The following is a 23,138-nucleotide window of genomic DNA, read 5'->3' as shown; positions in this document are numbered from 1 at the left end:
ACAATTGAAAAGAGATTCTTCTTAAAAGAGATCTCTGCTAATTGACCTACAAATCATTCTGGCTAGTTTATTTGTAATTATAAACTTCTAAAACTATAAAAGAGTTATAATTCAATTTGGTCAAAAATATATTTGGGTGCATTCTGATATTGAAAGTTGATAGTCTGTATATTTATTTGTTTGAACTATCTGTAAATAGCTGTTTTTTATTTGAGCTCAACTTTTTGTTTCCTTTTTCTTCTGCATTTTTGGATCATTTTGTTTATAATTTACTTTTGTTTATAGTTTTTAAAGGTGTGATTCAACCTGGGTTGCCAACTGGTCAAATGATATCAAAATTGGTTTTCTCATAGCTCATCAAAAATTGTTACTATAATTCAATGACAATCCCTTAGGGTGGGGTGAAATTATTGGACAGGACTCCAATTGATGAACAAAAATATAGCTGTTTGGAGAAATAATTATCCAGTTCTCATTCATTAAAGGGAGATGCAGTGATCTCCATAGCCTTTTGGGAAACACCCCAAGAAATGTTATTAAAAATATATTATTGTGATATGATTACCTTGGCCATTGTCAAAAGATTAAGTTTCCTAAAAAGGAGACAATAAAGTTTTCTGATTAAAACATACTTTGGTACAAAACTAAATTATAAAAACTAAAGTTTCCATATGCCTATGACAGTTGATTGCTATTAATCTCATGGTATATTAAATGTATTCATGCCATCAGATGCACAGGTATTCCATGGTGTAAAAGAGGGATTATTTATGGTAATAGGTTTTTCTTTCAGATTCAGACTCCTGCCTTTAAAAAAACTTATGTGATATATATGCTAAGTATGTGCCTCTGTACTTAGAGATACCTGGACATTAAATAGTCCAGACAATGTCAAAAATTTCTTCAGTGACATCCTATCAAAAGTCAATAAGTTAGGCAAAGCTTCTTTCTTATATACTAGAAAGGGGTATGATTGACAAAAAAGGCTATTTTATATCAAAATGGAAATTTAGGTGTGTACAAAAATGTCATCAGAATTGTCATGCTAGAATATTATGCATGGTTTTCTATTTCAAAATTTCTGTGTAAAGCTATATAACTATTTCTGTTAACATTCTATAGTGATTCAACTACTCAAACATCCATGGTTGATAGGAAATAGCAGTTGTACATTATATTTCAAGATGATTGATATTCAGATAAAATTTTAATGTTGAGCTCACTGCTCCCATTACAGTGTAATGTCATTAACATTCTCTTCTGGATGTTTAACAACTGAGGCTTGGCAACCAACAACTGGAAAGACAAATGGGCTGGGAGGACAGCCAATGCTTTGGCCTGCTCCTGTGAAGTCAGTGAGGACCCAAGACCCAATGTCACCCTCTGCTGTGACATTCTACTACTTGATAAGTCTCCAGTATTCTGACCAAGGAGATTGTTGGATAACAGAGGTAGAAGATCAACAGTGTATAATGTGCCTAAGAGTTACTAGGAGAGAAAAGTCTCCCAAACTTTCATAGAAAGCAATTTGGTCAAGCAATAGCCATGACTCATCCAGAGAGCTGACACTGACACAAGATCAAAGAGGTGCTGTATATAGTTCCAAGATAAATCCGGAGGAGACTTACCTGACCTTGATAGATAGCAAAGAATTGATTAATAGAGGTCACCTTAACTTGGTCATGAACATCCAGCAGAAAAGTATAATCATGAGTTGTATAAAACAATGCCAAAGTAATGTGCTAGCTATAAAAACCCTCAAATCACTAACACCTTCTGACATTTGCCAACTACCCTGGTAACTGACTATTGTTATGGGTTAATGGGGTGTATAGGACGACATTGCTGAAATCAAGGACTTGAAATCCTGGACTGGGAAAATTTAGCCTAAATGAGTAAGTTCACTCAAAATGGAAAGGGTTCAAAACTGAGAAGATCTTCTACAGAGTCCTCCAAACAGAGCTCCTCCAACTTAACTGACCACCACCCATCACTTGGAACTACAAAACAAAAAAGGGGAAGATGTGGAAGCAGCTGAAACTGAAGATCAACCATGTGTGTTGGGGCTAAAGCAATGCCAGTCCCAAGAATTTGGAGCACCCAAGGCAAGGCACGTGAATAAGCTGTTCTTTCTCTGAGAATTTGATTCACTTGAGTTGGTCCAAGCAAACAAGTTGTCAGGCAGAGGAGTTTCAGTTGAGAACAGTCTCCTGAGTATATAAATAAGTATGCTGCAGTTGCTGAGTGGTCCTTTCTTTCCTACCAGGAGAGGAGGTTCCACCTGACCTTTTGCGTCTTGACTCTTATTTTTATTCATTCTCCACCAACCCCTCTGGAGTTTCAAGAGCTGTGGTAGGCATAGCAATATGTTATGGGCTAAGTCATGGCTTTCCAAATTCATATACTAATGTCCTAGTTCCCAAGTCAGTATATCTGGAGATAGTTCCTGTATATTGATAATTATGGTTAAATAAGTCTGTAACAGTGAGCTCTTAATCTGATATGTGTTGTTTTCATCTAAGATGAGGAAGGGAAATCAGAGATCTCTTTTTCCCCTTCCATGTGCAGAAGAAAAACCATATGAGAACATAGTGAGAAGATGGCTATGTACAACCTAGGAAGGTAGCCTTCTCCAGAAACTGATTGGACAGACTCTGGGCCACAGATGTCTAGCCTCTACCGCTGTGAGAAAAATAGGTATTTCTGATTTAAGTCACGCAGTCTATGTTTTATCATTACGTTATCCTGAGCTGACAAATGTAGCATAAATATTCTCATCCTCACTCTGGACATTTTCACCCCTTCTGCTGCTAATACCCTCTATTCTCACCCAGAAGCCTGTTGTAGGAGAATTTACCAGGCAGCACAGTACTAAAAGAGGATCTAGCATTTTACCTACATTTTAAACAGACTTTCCACAAAGCTCCCTGATTTTATTTTTATCTTTGTCCTCACTTCTAGAGGTATTTGAGTAATTCCTAAGGTTTAAAGGATAATCAAGGAAAGGCAAATAACTTTTTATCTGTCACTATTGAGTAACTATGACTTGATTTACTTTTTATTTATATTTTTAGCAACAGCAATTACTGTTTGTTGGCCTGCTATTCAATTCACAAAATATCATGGGTATTACTTCTCTGGCTTTCTATTTTGTTCCCTGATGGACCATATTTTTTAAATTCCTTTAAGAGGGAATTACAGAAAACCAGAGTAAATAAATGCATGTTTTTAAATTAAATTAAAGTTCTGTCCTTCATTCACTGGAAGATATGTTTCTTGCAGCATGGATAATGATGATTATATTTTTAAAACATTTTTCTTGATTGTACTTGTCTATTAATGTTATGTACTTGTCTACTAATGTTATGTTTTCTTGTGTCCTTTTTATTGGGAATCTTGTGCAGAAAAGGATACCAAGTTTTCTTTTCTACCACTTCATCCTCAGTGTCTGTCATAAGTCCTTGCACTATGCAGAGGCACAAAAATTGTATTTTCAATGAAAAAGATATTTCCGAGATTTTGATGTATTACCAACATTCTTTCTGCATGAGAATTCTACTTTTCCCTCTCTACTTCATTTTTCCTCCAAGTAGATTTGGTCCTCTAATTACAGGTCAGAATGCAAATATGATAAAACAGTAAAAACATACTTGCTCAGGAGTGAGGTAAGCAAAAGCATTTTAAAAGTTGGAGTTTCCTCAAAATATTTGCAAAGGATACTTATCCAATTGCTAAAGCATCATGAATTTTTTAAATTAGTGTTCTAAATCTCACATAATATTTCAAACCATTCTTGAATAATATTTCAAAAATTTCTAGTATGGTAGTTCATGCCTTTAACCCTAGATCTCTGTAAACTGAACTCAGCTTGAGCAACTTAGTGACTTAGTGAAAACCAGTCCCAAAACAAGAAATTTTAAAAGGTTTCAATCCTTAGTCCTACAAAAAAGGAAAAGAAAAGAAGAGTCAAAGAGGGAGGAAAAAGAAACAAAAAAAGATTGCAGGCAATGGTGACTACTTACCAGTGAAAAAAGCAACTTTTTCCAAAATGCTGCAATTTTTTATCATCCTAATTTATCTTCTAAAAATATTTTAACATATTTTTATATAATAGTATATTTAACTCAGTTTAAAAGTATGTTATAGGTCCCAAGAAGTTATGTTATTTTTATGTTTAACAGTTATGTTATTTTAATACCACTCAACTATGTTTAAATATGTCAATAAAAAATATCAATAAAGATTAAACTCAAATGAATGAAAATATGATTAGTGCTTGCAAAGCCTTAGATCTAGAATGTTCTCCAAAATCCACATGTATTCAGAGATAGGACTTTAGACAAGTGGTCTGATCATAGGACATTGTAATCTTCAGTGGATGAATCCATAGCTAATTGTGCTGTTAGGAAATGGAGCCTGGTCAGAAGAATCAGGCCATTGGAAGTGTGAGCTTGTAAGGTGTATCTTCCTCTGCAGATCCTCCTTTTTTCTCTCTCTCTGCTTCCTGGACAGCATGACATGAGCACCTTCCCTCTGTCAGACTTTTTATCCTACTCTTTCTGCCTAGGATCCAGCAAACTGTGAACTGAATACTCTTCACAAGAATGAGCCAAAATAGACCTCACTTACTTTAAACTGTATCATGTTTTCTTTTTTCTTTTTTGTCCCAATGATGAGAAGTAAAAGAATGAAACCAAATTAAATGAAAAAATATTTTGGTACCAGGGAAATGGAGTTTTTACCATGACTATACCTGACCATGTGGTTGGGAAGCCTTTGGAACCAGTTTGTGGGAAAATTTAGGAAAGGTTTGGAGATGCCCTAGGAAAGCCATAGAACATTATCAGCCCACCTTGATGGGAAATTCTGGTAAGAGTGCAGAAGACTAGAATGTTGGTAGAAATGCATTCAGTAAAATCTGAGGAAAATCTGAGGGAACTTCAGTCCAGAACAAATATACCATTGACAGTGCGACTCAAAGCCACATATGTTATGCTTTGGCAAATATTTCTCTAAATTTTGCCTATGCCTTGAGATTTTGCAAAGATTAAAACTAACAGCAGTAGACAAATCTGATGGAGGGAATTTGAAGGCTATCTAATGTTTGGACTGTGGTATCAGTACTGCTGGTATTTCCAAATGAGATTTATAGAGAAAATCAGACTCAAAGAACAGAACTAATTTGAATAGTTTGCAATTTCAACAGAAATGGAATACCTTCAAAGTTGGAGTCATGAAGAAAGGTTGGTAAAAAGATTAGCATTAAATTTTGCATCAGTACAACAGGAGAGATGCCTTGAGAACATCTCAGGAATCAGCAAAACACACTCTTCACTGGCTCATTGGTATGAAGTGGATAAGGTAAACTACTTTTGAGAAGAGTGCCCCAGGGCACTCTGCTCCAGAAGGATCTCTGATGGAATTGGATCTTCTGGATTCATTTTACAGTGCTTAGCTAGCCAAGCACTCAGAGGCCTCTGCAGTCATGGACCAAAGGGGTTTGACTACTGTTTGAACTGGTAGCAGACCATGGTCTGATCCACATGGTGGTGATTTTATGGGCATACAGGATTATTTAAGAGTTGTGTGATTTTGGAGGCCTCCACTCACATTTCAGAAGAAATCTTGGGAGGCTGGTCAGTGTGCCCTTGAGAAGACACTATGTGAAGCTGTAAAAATGAAGCCAAATGTTCAGGGGAGACTCCATGAATTGAGAGATGCCAGAAATGTGGAACATCTGCTGAGGTAAGTCATAGGCAGCAAGCAGAAGTAGCCTACATAAAAGGCTAAGAGGACTGGAACCAGGAAGGCCATAGCTGCAGTGCTGCTCAGGCCCTTAAGGGTTCCATCTCATCATAGTTTGTTTTGGGTGATGGACATGGAGATATAGGATTTAATGGTTACCTTTTTGGGTTTCATTCTTTGATTTTATTCCTTTCCATCCACCTATTATTTTCTTCCTTTTGGAATTCAGAATGTTCACCCTGTATCACTGTAAGTCAGCAGTGATTAACTTTATTTTCTATTTTTACATAGGATCAGCCCTAACAGTTTGCCAAGAGTCTCAGAAACACTTCAGACTTGTATTTTTCAACAACTCTGCAAGCTCCTAAAACTTTGGTGACTCTTAGATGTGGACTAAATGCATCTTAGGTAAAGAGATTGGCAAGAGTCTTTTGGGATCCTGGGGCTGAACGTCATGGTTTGGATCTAGAACGGGCTCCAGAAGCCTCATGTGTTCAGAGGTGGGGCACTTGGAATCTTGTTGGATCACAGAGACACTACTACACCCATCAGTGGATTCATCACTGCATAAATCCATACCAAAATATGCTATTTGCAGGTTGGGACTGGTAACTGGGAATGTGACCTAGAAGGGTACATCTCCCTCCTCAGCTTCTCCTTTCTTTTTCTGATCATGGCCACCATAGTGTGAGCAGTTCTCCTCTGTCAGATCCTTCCATTGTGTCCTGCTTATCTTCTGGTCCATCACCTATGAACTGAGTCCTATAGAAACCATGAACCAAAAAAGAACCTCTTCTCTTTAAGTTGTGAGTGTCAAGTATTTCGTCCCAGTGACTAAAATAACTGAAACAGGGTTTAACACTTTTACATTAGTGTTTATCTTGTAGTGATATTATAGAAAATTCATTTAACTTTATTTAGTGAAATGTGTTTAATTATAAATTAATAAAATGCACATGCTTCTCACAGGTGGGGAAATATTTTAAAATTGTTCAATAAAAAATAGTAGATATATTCTATTTTTATACCAAATGACCTGGTTATGTCTATGCTGTGGCTTCTATGTAGATGTCCCCCCAAAGCCTCGTATGTTCACAGATGGGGCTCCTTGTAGGTGGCTGGATCTATAGAGTGTAATGTGGACTGAGGGTGTGTGATAAGTAAAGTGGTTGAGAATAGCTCTGGGTGTGGGTAATGGCAGTCCCACTCTGGGTGTGAGTGGCACCGATCAGTAACTTTTTAGTCTGCTCAAGGTACCAGGGAAAGGAAGTCTCCCTGCTTTCTGTTTTGTTGTTTCATTCCTACTCTGCCTTGGACTGTTTCTCCACTGTCATGTCTCAGCCTGGGAGCCAGCTGACTATGGACGATATTAGATCTTTCCTGCTTTAACCTGTGGGTGTCAGGTTTTTCCCCAGCAATGAGAAAAGTAACTAAGTCCATTATGCCAACATTTAAATGGATAAATCTAAGTTAAAAGTATGAGTTGAAATAGAAAATCGGGATATTACATAATAAGACTTTGCCCTTTCTATGCTTGTTGATAAAACAGTCTTTATAATTCTATTGGGAAAACAGTCAGAACATTTTTACTTACCTACGAGGTCCTTCATAAGTCCTACAATACTCTCATCTCCTACAATCCAAGGACGTTTTCCTACATCGTGACCATAGGCTCCCCTGAAATTGAAGAAAGGAAACATTCCTTAGCTCTGTGTGTGTGTGTTTCTGTGTGACTATGTGTGAGTATGTGTTTTCAAATACCAGATTTAGCAAGTAGCCATTTCTATGTGGTCCTTTTAATATTTAAACAATTATGTAAAAATTTTTCTTCCAATAACAAAAAGTAATTCTTTGACAGTCCATTTTTTAACTTGACCCTTTATCTCTTTTTTTTTGTTGGAGGATGGATGAAATGGCTCAAACTATTTTGCTACATTTTAAAGTCTATGATGTTATTCTTTTTATTACTTAGTCTTTTATTTTATCTTTTCTCTGTCTTTTTGAGACAGGGTCTCACTATGCAGTTCAAGTTGGCCTTGAGCTCACTTTGTAGCTCAGGCTGGTCTCAAACTCGCTACAATCCTCCTGCCTCAGCCTCCTGCATGCTGGTATTACAGGTGCACACTGCCAGGCCTGCTGTCTTCTATTTTGAAAATTTGAAGACTGACACTTTTACACTTGTAGCATACTTTTTTAATTTTAAAAGTAAAAGAACGAAACCATATTAGGGGCTGGGGATTTAGCTCAGTGGCAAAAGCGCCTGCCTGGCAAGCACAAGGTCATGAGTTTGGTTCCCATTACCGGAGAAAAACAAACAAACAAAAAAGAAACCATATTAAACAGACAACCATTTATAAAGTAGCACAAGAATGGTACAAGCAATACTGAATTACAGACAAGGTGACAGGAAATTAACAATATCTGCTGTGTTTGGGACATTCTCTAATGTAGCATACTTTGATACTTTGTATCTATACAAAAAGGTATGTGCTACATTTTTAGGGTAGAGAGTAAAATGTTTATAAATTGAATTTTAAAATATTGCTATATTCTCTAGATCAAATAGAAGTATATAAAACATGACTTTACTCATAATGACATTTTAAGGGAAATAATAAGCTCAGTTGTCGTTAAAATTAGCATGACACTTTGACTTATTTGCTAGCAACTCACTTCTCATACTCCATTATATTTATTATGCTAGCACATATTCTAGTGGACATATGGATAGACACAAAAGGTATAACATTGCTTTAAGTCTCAAGAAGTTTCCATTAAGTGAGATAGAAAAGGGCACTTGAAAAACATAGAAGAAACTGAGACAAATAAAAAAGAGAAGTGCAAGCACTTTATGTGCTGTTACGTACTTGTATCTTACAAATTTCCGGATTAGACTGTCCTTAATCAAAAGCTTTGTAGATTTGGAAGAAAGCAATGTGCACACTCATTTTCTCACGCAAGCCTCTGTTTAAACGCATTGAAATTCAGTAAGCCAGCAGTGATGGGCTGGCATTCCTGCTTCAAAACGGGATGGGAGATTGGAGTCTATTGGAGACCTGTTCATCAGCTTTCACTGATGTCCATGATAAAAATTCTCCCACCATCGGATTTCATGCTACCAACAACATTCTGAATGCTGAGCAATTGGCTTTCACCACTTTGTATGAGACAGCTGCTGGTCTCTACTGCTGTAAGGTCACATTCATTAGATGCTGATAGAACCTAACTCTCCACATTAGTAAAAGCAAATGAGTGCAAATATTTACCTTAAGGAGTCACCATAAAAATAAATGTGATAGCACGTAAAAGGGATGGGTACATATCTCTTTGCTGAGTCTTCTTTCCTTTTGGAAATTTAGTACTAAAATTCTCTTCATCAGCATGAGGGACATGACACAATTTTTAAACTAATATTTCCATTACTAGATAAACTAAGATGAAGAAAGACATTCATAATAACTTGGATATGAAGAATAGACACGGACTGCTAAGAAGGAAGGGTAAGGCAATTGTTAGTTACTATTATTCGTATTATTATGAAATAGCCTGCAGTTTTCCTCTTCCTTGTCTTCCAATATAAATGCTAAAGACAAAAATCATTACCATTAAATGGTAGTTAAAGGCAGATCCTTTTTAATTTTAATCACATAGAGCTCCATGGCCTTTGCTGATAATACAATATATCTTATGACACTGAGGTAGTAAAATTCTACATTCTGCCTCAGAGAATTTATATCTCAGAATATTATGCCACCTACTCTTTATTTGGTAGGCACGTGGTAATAATCTGTAAAGATACATTTTTTCCCTGCACAGCTTCTGGCATCTCCCTCCCTTTAAAAAATATCACAAATCAAGTCTGCTTCCTCATTTTGTTAGCCTGTGAGCCTGGGGTAGTGAGATGCACTTAGAAAGTGTTATCTGAATAAACTTGCAGTAAAGTGGCCTGTCATTCGAAAGAGATGATTTTGATTAAAGTGATGTTATAAACATATGTATTAGACTTAAGGAAAATGTTATATTGCTTCCATTCAAAACTGCTTAAAAGAGTTGTTGCATAGCTAAAATCTTTTTACAAATGCTGCAGAGGAAAGGAGAGCATGAGAGAGTTAATTCATTCCCACAGCATAAATCATTGCCGTGAGTGGGGTGCTCTCTAAAGTGTGTATGAGCAGTATTTGGTCATGAAAATAGATTGCAGGATATAAAACCTAATTAGGAAGTTAATAGAAACTTGGATGCTCTTTACAATAAGGCCATGATTTAACCATCTCCCAACCTGAAAAATTGCCCTCCCTTTAGAAAACTTTCCACTCATAAGCAAATAAATAAATTTTCACACTTTACTTAATATCACAATTTCTTTTCATTACCAATTTATCATTACCCAAGAATGGTGTTGGCAAGCCTTTGTAACATGTCATACCATGTATTTTCTTATCCTTTCTTTTGATGTACTTTTATTTTTTTTTGAAAGAAATGCTCATGTTAAATAAGATTGCTGCCAGGGTATTGAGGAAAATACTCTGACATGCTTCCCTGGTGTTAAAGCCATACACACATTGCCATGAAAGGTAAGTCATTGTTCAGCAGTTCATCTACACATGGTATGGAATTCAGTGGACTATTTTCCTCTTTGAATAATCCCACCTAAACTATCATTCTTCTTACAAGAATTCCTATGGAGACACAGCAGTAGCAAGTATTTACTCCTTTGGAAAAAAAGAGGATATCATTTATCTAGCAGATTTAACAACGCAGGTGACTTAAAATGCTGCCATTTCATTTTAGGGTCACAATATCTATTTTTCAAGATATAATGTCCCTTTTAGGACTGACCATTGCAATTATCAACCCATGTTATTCTTTTTTAAGTAATTCAGGCCATTAATAAATGCTTAACATAAAATATTCTTTGCAAATTCTTCGAGCTTATAACATACTGATTTTAGCAAACCCACAGTGTTGGAGTATATTGTTGCTCCTTGTTATTACAGTACCTTTGTGCTAATAATTATTACAAGTTTCAAAGAGGAGGGGCTAGGGGTTTAGCTCAGCGGCACAGTGCCTGCCTGGCAAGCGCCAGGTCATGAGTTCAATTCCTGGTACCGGGAAAAAAAAAAAGTTTCAAAGAGGTACACTGACTTTCAATGTTTTCCATTTCAGAACAGCAAAATTATCTAAATATTTTTATTTCACAAAACAAACATATTGTTCACAGCCAAGTATTAAATCAGCTTTAGAAATCTCATACTTTAAAGTGAAGTTGAAGAATAATAATCAGCATTGTAAAAGCAGTGCGGAGGTAAGTGTTCCTAAGGAGACTGAACTTTCAGTTTGTCCTCAAGCAATTGGAATTTTGGAAGAAATCATTTGTATCCTGCAATTATCTGAATGTGTCTCTGAAATTCCCAAGTTGAAACTTAATCAGCTGTGTGAGACTATTAAGGAGTGAGATCTTTGAACAGTGACTCAAGGCCTCTTCTCTCAGGGGAGGAATAACATCCTTATAAAAGAGGTGGGATCCCGGCTGGAGATATAGCTCAGAGGCACAGCGCCTGCCTGGCAAGCCCAAGTTCTTGAGTTCGATTCCCAGTACAGGAGAAAAACGGAAAAAAATTTAGTGAGAACTTGTTTCAAAATTTTAAAAAGGGCTGGGGATGTAGCTCAGTGCAAAGGTCCTGGGTTTGGAAAAAAAAAAAAAAAAAAGGAGGTTGGGATGAAAGGATTTGCACCGAAGCTATGTCAAAACATAGCAAGAAATTCCAACTTAGAAGCAGAAAACTACATTTGCCAGAGATCAAATGAATCTGCTGGCACCTTGGTCTTGCTGAATTGTGACAAAATAAATTTCTGACTCATGAGTCATTCAGTCTCAGGTATTTTGTTAGAGCAGAAGCAACAGACTAATACAGCTCCTAAAATATTTTTAAATTTTTAAACCTCAGCACATTACATACATAAATTCATAGATGCATTCTTAATGTATTTCTATCTTTGATTTTCCTTTAATGCAAGTAATCAGGATGATAGCCATATGAATTACACTGACAAGCTGCCTCACAACCAGAAACAAACTATGGATAAGTATGATAAGCACAATAGGCACGAAACATGAAGAAAATGACAACTGTGACCAAATAGCATTTCTTATTTTTAGGCACTGGATGACCAGTCTTGAAATCCCTTAGTGTGATATCTTATTTTGTCAGAGCACACTAACTTTTAATGTTATTGTTAGGGTTATACATTTTTACTTTGTTGTCCAATGCAACAATTAAGTTCAACATGCATTAGATAACTTAGTAGATATTTAAGTCTAGGTTGACACGGAGAGGGAAGTCTTGACTTGACTTCAATACCAGCCAGAGTAGGACAGAAGTAGAGTTGAGGGATGTCAAGAAGAATTGATATGATGTCTTTAATTCTTCTGGGAAAATACCCAGAAGGGGAATAGCTGCGTTAAATGAGACTTCCAACCCTAGTTTTGTGAGGAACCTCCAAATTGATTTCCACAGTGGTTTCACCAATCTACACTTCTACCAGCAGTGGAGAAGTGTTCCTTTCTCCCCACAGCCTCTCCCGCATTTGTTATTTGTTGATTTCTTGATGATAGCCATTCTTTCTGGGGTGAGGTGAAATCTCAGTGTTGTTTTAATTTGCATTTCAGCAATATATTTGCATCCATGTTTATAGCAGCACAATTTGTTATAGCTAAATCTTGGAAACAACCCAGATGCCCATTCACTGAGGAATGGATAAAAATGATGTGGTATTTTTATACAATGGTGTATTACTCCTCTATTGAAAAAGATATTCTCAAGGCTTTTTTAGGTACACAGATGCAAATAGAGACCATATTCATAAGTGACATCAATTGGACCCACATATGTAAACATCATATTATCTCCTTGGTGAACGAACCTGAAAAACTAGGTAAAACTCAAAACATACAATAGATGATAAGAAAGGGAAAGAAATTGCTCAAAGGAAGGAACAACTGGGATGAAGGAAAGAAGAATGAAGGAACCAAAATATAAATATAAATATAATTATAAATATAAATATATGTATATATGAATAGCTATGATAACTGTATTGCTGATGTCTACTGATGTATTGAAATGAACAGTTAGTGATTACAAGTTTTTATGTTCTGATCAACTTTGCATGCTTGTGTGTGGTGGTCTGAGCAACTGACTTGAAGGTAATAGTACGGAATGGAATTATAATGGTGAACACCTATCATCTTGTCTAGTCAAACTCTGTATTATCTCTACTGTTTTATCAAATAATTATTTTCTTATTCTCTTTAATAGTTTGGGCAATCTTTCATTCTTACATTGGGTAATCTGAGCAATGTAGTTGAGGGTAGTAATATGTAATGTAACAATCACTGTTGATTTGTATTAGTTTGTCTTGAGGCCTTGTATCACTTTGAATGTTCTTGCTTTGATTTGTTTATGTTTGTGATACTGGTATACTGCTACTGTTCTACTTCTTTCCTTGTTTGTTTCTCATTTGCTATGCTCTTTAAAATAAAAAAAGGGAAGAATTGGTGATTAATCACAACTTACCAGAGGTCCCTGGATTTAGAACACACTGAATTTAGGGCAATTTCGTACATAAGCTAAAGTCAGAAAAAGAACTGAAAAAGACAACAGTTCACTAAAGTGCCGTGAAGAATTTTTAAATTGAAAACATCTGGGCAAAAAAGCAGCCACAGAAAGAAACATAATTTAAACTTGAACAGAGACCCCTAAAACTGCAGCTGCTGGTGACCTATTCTCAGAGGGAGCATTAGTCTAAGCACATGGAGATACGAATTCATCTGCCGTTAATCTCGTTCTCAGGGGGCCACCAGCCGGGCAGAACACTGCCCATTAACATAAGTATCGATATGAAGGAGCCCAGTAGAACCTTGCATATTTTCCCATGGGAAACCCTAAAATTACTTCCTTAAACTGGTGTATAAATCTTGTCCTGGGAACTTGCTAAGTCATTCCTTGTAGAGTTCTTCTGCCTGCCTGTGAAATGAACTTTCCTGCTGTCAGTGTGTGTTGTTGGTTAATTTTTAGGCTCTTATAAGTTCTAAATTGGTGGAAGGAAAGCATTCCTCCAAACAGATCTTTACATGGAAGGACCGGGAGTGGGGCTTTATGCTAAATATTTTGGAGTAAAAAATCATAACAAACACAGACTTTTTGGATCAAAGGTGGAGGTGAGGCAAGAGAAAATAAAACAAAAATCATGCACTTCAAACAACATTGATATTTAGAAGGAGGCTGAATGAACTCTGATAGTGACGTTTAGAAAAAACCTGTAATAGTTTACAATGTCTGAAGCATGAAAATATACCTTCTTTCTGTAGCATTTGTTTAATAAGAACTAGATAGGAAGACTTAATTAAGACTACAGTATTGTCAATTTTCACAACTTAGAATATAAAAATGCACAGTAGGTGATATGACAGACAAGCACTTTCTTGAGATATGTCAATATCTTGAAAATAATCAACCATTCCCTTACTAACATAAAATAATCACAAGGATATGAATAGAATATCAGGGCAGCATCTTAAGTGTCTGAAGAATAAAAATGCACAGCCTTGCTGAATGAATATCCAAGAGGCAAGGACACTCTCTAAAGTTCAAATTCATTCAATCTAATTCTCTGCTCTCTCTTACATTAAGGTCAAAAATGAATATCAACCATTTTTATTAACTATGACCCTCATTTATTAAATACTAAAACCTGCTAGTGCAAAATACTTCCAATGTGGTGATATGTATTTCACAATTTATGCATAAAAGTTATGCAGATAAAGTTATAACAGGCTTGATAAATTATGAAATTCTGTCAACTCTTACATTCATTTGAGAACTTTCATCCTTAACCATGAATATTAAGAACTCCGCAGCATCATCTAATAGTGATGGTAGTGATCATTAGCACAGTAAGTGTAAACTGTAATGAAGAGACATTGTCAGAAAGACAGGTCAGTAGCATGGAGAATGAAGAAAGGCTGAGAAATTATTGTGAGTTTCTATGAGAGCCAAATATTTCACCTCTAGAAATTTTTTTTTTTTAATTTGGTGTCACATTTCTGAAACTTTGTTCCCTGACCTCCAGGTTTGATTAAGCTCCATATTGATTTTTCACTGTCTAGTGACCAGAAAATATTTTAAAAAATTTATACTTGTTTAAAATAGAAATATAAAACAATTTAAATATTTAAAACATTTCTAGTTTCAATTTTACCCCTACTTACTGGGGAAAGGTAGGAAATACATAATATTAGGTTATGTTTCTTCAGGGATTTCTAATATAGCTAAGAATATGAAGCTAAAGAAAATAGATCCCTCTAAATTGCCTCTCCCAGAGGTGATAGTGAAAGGTTAGGTACCCAGGACACAAACACAGTGAGACAGAAGTAGTAAGCTGCAGCTTTCTGGAAAAGAGTGGGAAGATCATAGCTTATAATAGGGCTGGGGATTTAGCTCAGCGGCACAGCGCCTGCCTGGCAAGCGCAAGGTCATGAGTTCGGTTCCCGGTACCGGAGAAAAAAAAAGAAAAAAAGGTGTGCTCGCTTCGGCAGCACATATACATAGCTTATAATAACTCTTACATATTTTATGAATAACTAAGAGAGGCATTCAGAGGCTCAAACTCAAACTAATAAAAAAAGATGAAAATATTAGTTATTCTAAATCCAGCTGTACATATTATATACCTGTACTGGAATCATATGAGACTCCCAAATTACATACAATTATTATGTGTTAATAAAAAACTTTAAAAATGTTTAAGGACGTGGAAATGTTAAGGAAGACAGCTGTGACATTTGAAAGACAAAATCAGTGAAGCTGTGAAGGTCTGACCGAGGTGAAGGTTAAGGGGAAGAGAGAGTGTGATGAGTTTCACAGTCAGAAGAGGGAGACAGGGAAGAAGAGATGGAGGGCACACGGTCCTGACTGAAGAGTGCACTGTCTTTAGATCTAGTCTACCCAGCTAAACTGAAACGGAGTACTTTCTCAAGCTATCACGGTCCTTGTGGAGAGAAATACCATCTGTATCACCCACCCTCTTTCCTCCTTAAGGAGCTGTGCTTCCTTATGTATGAAAATGAATACAAAATGGAAAAGAAATCAGTAAACATTGATTCAACAAGAATGATCAGAAAGAATGAAAAATCTAAATATTAACTGTGTTATTCATTAAAGAAATAAAAAAGACTATATGGTGTAGATGTGTCCACATAGGGGAAAGACTCAAATGTTTAAATACTTTCAAAGTTTTTACTTCACCACTAACTCGCCTTATCCATTTATTCTGATCCTCAATTATTTCATTAAAAAGAGTATTGAATGGCACAGTCCCTATTCTTTCTGGTTTAAGGTCATAGGACACAGTTATGTATGTTTCAAAATATTGGCAACATAGTGTTACTTTTAAAATTCATAGATGACATGTTAAATTACAGCTTTTAAAATAATACCGTACTTACATTTTGGCCCACTTATCTAATTCTTCTTCTAGATACGTTTTAACCATTTTTGGTTGAAGGCCAAGAGAATGTCCCAAGAAGTAGATGGCGTCATCATCCTTATTCACGAAAGATAAATCAACTGAAAAAGAAGAAATACAAAAACTCATATTGAATTAATTAACATTTTCCATTGGTATTGTTAATCTAGTATAAACAGGTAATATAATTAACTGCAAGAAGGATAATAACCTACAATTACCCTGAAATGAAGGATCAGATTTTCTGAAAAGTAATTAACCTTTTGTATTTACATATTAAAACAGACTTTAATCCTATTGTGGGGATATTTCATATTTATTGGCCTATATGAGAAAATTTAAATTAGTAATTTCTCCCCAATATAAATAGCTAAATGTAATAGAGTTAAAAACAGAAATTTATAGGAAATCTGTCACCCAATCTAATTGCGTTAGAAGGTCACCAGAATTTAGACAAGTATTAACATCCCAAATTAAAGAGTATTATAATTATGGTAAATTTTAAAATTTGAATGATTATATATATGGAGTAGATATATTGGATTAATGCATTTTATCTTATATTTATACATTTATATGTAGTGCATATATAGATGCAATGATATTTCTATATCTATTTCTTGTTCAAATAAATCAAAACTTTTATGATTTACCCATCACACAATTTACCTTTAATTACAACACACCCAAAAACAAACAAAACAAAACAAACAAACAAACAACAAGGAAACAACTTAGACACTTCAAACTTAGTGTAGGATTTCTACATGTTCACAATCACAATTGTAAACTAATGAGATTTCTCTTAATTTTATGCAGAAAAATACTAAGCTTTTTACTGATATTTCACTGGACTCACTGAACATTGTATTTATTTTCACATCAAACTACTTAATTAAAACCTTAAAGATTTCTAAAAGGTGTGCCATCCATTTCAGCCTGATCACTTTCACAGAGACTGTGCTGCAATTATTCATTGGCATGTTTTAAACCTGATGCAAAAGAAGAGGTGTTGACATTGTTCTCACATTTAAGTTCAATTTCTTTATAGACATTTGCTGACCTGCAGATCAAATATCAAACGGTTTTGTTTAGAATTTATAGCTGTAACTTGAGGTACCATGACCCAGCTTTCAATTTAGCATGTACATAAGTACAGTGTGAAGGTTAAAGGTGTTCTTTCTGTTCCTGCCAGTCCCGTCGATGAACCAGGATGTTGAGGCAGCCACCCACTGGTCTCTCTCTCTCTCCCTCTCTCTCTGCATTGCTAGAAAGCCTTACTTTCCAACAGAAAAGAGAGCATGAATTTAGCAATGTAACAATAAGTTTGGGAAGAACAACTCTGGTCTTCAATACAACCTACTGTACATAGTGTTTCAATCTCTAACTATGAGAAGCAGTATCTATGGTATCTTTGGAGCACATAGAATAAAGAGACAGCAGTAAGGAGCCTTTGAGAGTATTGAGAGTATACTGAGCAGTTGTTTGAAGCACATAACTTCTAATTATGTAGAGCAAAGTTGCTCTCCCGTTTTCTCCTCCTCTTTCAATTACTTGCTGTTTCCTGGAGTCAAAAAAGCAAATTAAATCTAGTATTTCCGTGTTGTGATCAGACCTACATTTTTGAGCTTCTGGATATTCTGGAATGATAGGATCCTTTCTTTGCATGTTGCATGGTTGCCCAGGGGTTTTTCTGCATTTGTGCCAGGAAGACCTCCTTACTTAGCATATTCTTTATTTGCTGGACCTTTGGTCACCCGTAACTTACTGCTTTCCATCGCAAGATTGTCGTGTCAATCCTTACAGACTGTCACATCAATCATTTCTGAAAATCACTGGCTACTTCCTTACAGCTGAGGGGCAAGTGAAGAATCTTAGAACATACTCATGTCTCTCCTGTTTCCCATGCTGTTTAGGACTAGCCTTTGAGAACATGTGGGCTCTGGATGCATGCACATTTCTGAGTTGTTTAGTGAGAATGACTCAGAGTTGCACAACTTGACACATTCTGGGTGCTGCTGCATGGCTTGTTCTTTAATAGTCTGGCTTTGTAGACTAAAGAGAGCCTACCTTCTAAAGTACTTATTTTATTTATTCTCCCAAAGGCAATTCAGGACTGATGTGTATCAGAAATTCTTGCTCCTTGGGACATTTTATATCATCTGAAATTTTTAAATTTTTTTTTTATCATCCTGATGGCTTCATGTTCTGCCAAAATAATTGATACAGGAGAAATGTAACTCCCAACCTACTAGATGTCAGATTTTCTGAATTCCTGTCCCCCAAAATTAAAGAAGGAATTTCAAGGAACAGTGGAGGTTAATAGAAGGAAATGTTTATTGAGAGATAGTTCCTGAAAGACAGGAGGGGTTCCAAGTGCTTTGCCACTGAGGTCTCTGATCAAGGGTCATTTATACATCAGTGTCACAATGTGGATGCAACGTGCATCGAATTATAATCATCCTATAAGATTGCAAGTACAGCTGCTTAGCTAATATTGATCCAGTAGCAAAGTGAGTCACATGGCAAGGAAATATGGAAAGAACAAAGACATTTTGGGGGTGGGATTGGTTCAGATGCTCTGTTCACCCACCTGGGCAACGGATGCCCATTTGGATTTCCTGGACCAGGTACTGCTAATTACAGAGTAATTCCAAGTTACTGTTTATGCCCTGGCAATGCAGGGCATTTACTCAGTATGAAAAAATACATGCTGCCCAAATGATACCTGGGATAAACTGTTAAGTGGCTAAGGGAAAGGAAAGAAAAGAAAGAAATGGAGTTATAAAAGAAAAATGAAAACAAAAGGGAAAAGTCATTCTCTGAAGATAAACAATGTTTTTCCCAATGAGTGAACATGAAACTGTTACTGATTGCATTATAATTAGTAATAGAAAGCACAGAAATTCCAGCTGTATTTGTTTCATTTCTGTGTTAATTATTTGAAGCTCTGCTATTACCAAGAAGAGCACAAAAATCTAATATGAATTTGTTGTAAGAACTAATTGTGAAATTGTCCCAGTCTTAATAGTTGTGGTACTAATGCGATTGCCTTGTGGTTGTTGGTAATCCTAAATTGCATTTTAGCAATTTAGAATAACATTTCACTGTGATTTATGTTTATGCCTACAAATCAGAGACCATGCTCCTCTGAGGGATTATAGAAGGAGTAGGTGAGAATTTATCAGTAGGCAGGGAACAGCAATGCTTACCTATTCTCCCAGCTACTTGGGAGGTTGTGGTAGCTGGTACCTTGAGCCCAGTAGTTTAAGACCAACTTGGGTAACACAGAGACACACTGACCCCCCAAAAACGAAAAACAAAGTTTTATCACTAGACAAATAAACCCCAGCAGCAAATCAATGCAAACTTTTTATTTACATTTGTTACATAACACATTGCACTAAAAGTCAAAATTCCCTTTCTAGTTATCAGAATGAAAGACCAGTATGCTAACATGTTTGCTGTAAACAAATGTTCTCAAATGAAAGCCCCTTCTTTCAGAATAGCTTAGATTTAATAGGCATTTTTTTCTTGAACTGCGGAAAACTATCTTTTGTGCTTCAGTAGAAATCAGACACAACTTGACACGCTGCCGCAAGCTGCTCTGACATAGGAAGAGAACTGAAATGCGTTGAGCGTTCTGAAAAAACAACAGGCACAAACAGTCCCACACATGTGGAGTTTCAGCTTAGAGCTTTTAGTCTTCACTTTTAGTTGTCACAATTCTGCTTTAAGGTTTCCGGTTTTATGATGTTGCAAAAACATAAATTTTCAGTAGAAAGCATACTTCAGATTCGGGTATTTTCCTGAACTCTTAAACAACTCAGGGCATGCGCAGTGAGCCACAGCTATCAGCCATGTGACCACGAGGGCTCTGTATTCTTAAACTCTGCCAGGCTATAGGTTGAATACATTAAGTGCATCTTTGACTGAAGATACTTTTCAATTTTTGTTGAGTTATCTAATAGAATTCCATCATTAAGTCAAAGGGCACCTATGTACTGGGGGCAAAAACTGCAGAACTTAAAATATAATCTACCTGGCATTGAGTTTCATGTTTTCTTCCAGTCTTGAGAATTCACAAACAAGCCAGATTTCAAGGCAGCCAGAAACTCCAAACTATAAACTCAGTGTAGGCTGTAAGAGTGCTAAGAGGAGCAGGTGTCTAACACTGACAAAGAAAGAACAAAAGAAACCCCATAGTTGTTTTTTTTTGTTTTGTTTTGTTTTTTTCCTTTCTTTTTTCTCTGTCCTCCATGTTAGCCAGCAGCTGGTCTTGTGCGGTTGTGGTGTTATACCAGCCACAGCCCCCAGGCACCCTCTTTCTGAGGAAGGAGGGATATGGCACGATTTGTTCTCTTTCTATATTCTTGCTTCTGGGCACCAGAGGCAGGCATAGTCACAGGACATCAGAACACAAGGGAAAAGTCTACCCTTTCCCTCTACAGGAAGATGAACGTGGGGCCGCTGGGAGCTGGAATCTGTGAGACCTGTTGCAGAGTAGAGCGGGCTGAAGCACATGAGGATATGAAGCTGCTCATGCCTGCCCTGTTGGAACGGATCAGAGCGAGACAGTGTAGTAGACATGGAGACCCAAGACTCATTCTCAGATTGATGGCTGAATGTAATGCACACATAATAAATCCAATAGAACTGCAACGATGTTGAAAACTGACAAGCGTGCAAGGCAGTCTTCCTGGGTGCTGGTAACGTTGTGTTCCTTGATCTCGGATCTTGTTACACAGATTTGCTTGTGCTGTAAAATCCATAGCTAAGCTTGTACCATTAGCAATCAAGAGGCTAAAGCAGGAGCGCCACATTTTAAAAGCCAGCCTGGGCTACAGAGTGAGACCCTGTCTCAAACGAGCAAAGAAACAGCAACAAAAAACAACAGAACTGCATATTTTGTATGTTTTACTAAATAAAAAGTCCATACTTCCCCTTTACTATTTCAGAATGTAAGGAATGAAAAGCTTTCAATATTTCCACATGCCTCAATATAAATATTGCACTCGGTAGTAATACCTTATTAATGGCAATTATGGCTTAGGAAATTAAATTTTCCGGTCTTGTCCTGAGAGAATACTGATGTTCCATTTTTTGTTTTTATAGGGATGCAAGTCTATGTTTCCGAAATGCTTGTGGGATTTCTAAATAGAAGGAAGATGGAGAACAGTATATAATCACTATAGTCCATCTGCATATGGACTTTACCTAATTTTTTCTGATTTGAGTCCATTAGTCCTGTCTGAATGGTAAAAGGAAGTATCAAATGAAAGGATGCATTTTACAGATTTTGAAAGACATTCTCCCACTCTAGAAAATAATGTTTCTTTAGGAAAAAGATTCACAACTCTTGGGAAAACCAGACCTTACCCCAGGTAAAAGGGACTTAACTCCTCTGGTAAAAACATTTCTGTTCCCTGTCCTCTCTTTCATGGCTGAGGCAGGTATGGGAACATATGGCCAGAAGGGTGAAACGGCTGGGCAGGGCCCTGAAATTTCAATCTGAATCATGTTAATCCTGCCTGTTGGACCAATGTATCTTTTGAGAGTAGGCAAAGATTGTGTTCAGCAACTTGTTATTCCAGGGACTTGGATTCTGTGAGGTAAAAATGTTGAGAGCAAACAGCAGATCAAGTATAGACTTTGCTTAGCTGAATACCCGTCCCAATCAAGTTGCTATGTTCCTTGAAAATATGCAAGCATTTCTTTCTGTCCTATTATCATAGTTTTCCTCTTTTCTTAGTAGATGGTCTTGGAAAAACATCCTCAAAAGCTAGTTACCAGTACTTCACTCCTTATGTCACACACATAAACACACACACACACACACACACACACACACACACGCACACGCAAATATAATTTCCCTCCTTCTCATTGCAGTTATGTTATTCAAGTTTTGAGCACTTGATATCTCTGGGCCGGGCATGCAGCACAGTGGAAGAAAACTTGCCTGATGTATTGGAGGCCCTGGGATTGATTCTTAGCACCACAAAACAACAACAACAATAACAACAAAACTCTCTTATAACTGCTACAAGGCAAGTTTAGGTAAACAGCAATTGTGATATTGGATGCTGGTAGCTCTATCATTTCTCTGAAAGACTTTTGTGCTTTACTTCAGAAGTCTATGTTGTCTTTTTTCTATATGCCCTACTCTTTGTAATGTCTTTTTTTGCCAGTCTTTCAAACTTTGCTTCCACCAGTTTCTAACTCTAAGATTTATGTATAAATAACATCATTCATACCCACAGTTTCAGCTATTAGCTAAATACTGACTACTGTCAGAATCATGTCATCAAAGTACACCCAACTGCCTGCTGTGCCTCAAGTTTTGTTCTAGTTTTCCTTTAGAGTGATAGCATCACTTGGCTTGTGTGTGGCTACCAAAGACCAAAATGACATTTTACTCTGTTATTTTTGCAGACAGTTAGGGCTATGACCAAACATGGCCCATGGGACATAGCTGGACATGTTAGGAGGCAACGTTTGAAAACTCTTCAAAGAAGAGCATGTGTACAATCTTTCTTCTTTTTTGTGTCTGCCTGCATCCTCCTGCTTAAGGTTCAGCTTCCACCTTGTTGGACTCTGAGGTTAAGATCACAGATTACAGAGCAACAAAAGAAAAAATATTCACTAGGTTCTCTTTAGCTGCACAGTTCCTCCAAACAAGCTAATCTCTCCATTACTCACCTAAATCTGAAAGCGTAGACCATGCCATTTCCCTTAACATCAAATTGGGTTTACTTATGAGAATTTCAGATTTTCCTGGATTCACTTTCCTTTTCTTTGCCTCCGTTATATTCATTTCTTCAGCTTTATTTTCAGTTACTCACAGCCACTTATTTACTATTTAC

At 36.5% G+C, this 23,138-nt stretch overlaps 1 protein-coding gene across 10 annotated transcripts in view; it reads right to left on the bottom strand.

Annotated features, from left to right (window-relative positions):
• The window catches only part of Kynu (kynureninase), a 116,627-nt gene that overhangs the window by 83,067 nt on the left and 10,422 nt on the right, over nucleotides 1–23,138 (bottom strand). For all 10 annotated transcript variants that reach the window (XR_001235273.1, XR_001235271.1, XR_001235274.1 and 7 more), the window contains exons 3-4: nucleotides 16,253–16,373; nucleotides 7,340–7,422 (exon numbers count right to left, since the gene is read on the bottom strand). Coding sequence is in view for 6 of the 10 variants with exons in the window: in XM_013517494.1 (XP_013372948.1) it covers nucleotides 7,340–7,422; nucleotides 16,253–16,373 (204 nt within the window). In the remaining 4 variants the exon portion in view is untranslated. The remainder of the gene's footprint in view (nucleotides 1–7,339; nucleotides 7,423–16,252; nucleotides 16,374–23,138) is intronic.

The sequence above is a fragment of the Chinchilla lanigera genome, unplaced genomic scaffold, assembly GCF_000276665.1.
Source record: "Chinchilla lanigera isolate Chin_1 unplaced genomic scaffold, ChiLan1.0 scaffold00039, whole genome shotgun sequence".
NCBI lineage: Eukaryota > Metazoa > Chordata > Mammalia > Rodentia > Chinchillidae > Chinchilla > Chinchilla lanigera.
The sequence above is the reverse complement of the archived record's forward strand: the minus strand, read 5'-3'. Positions and strand labels throughout refer to the sequence as shown.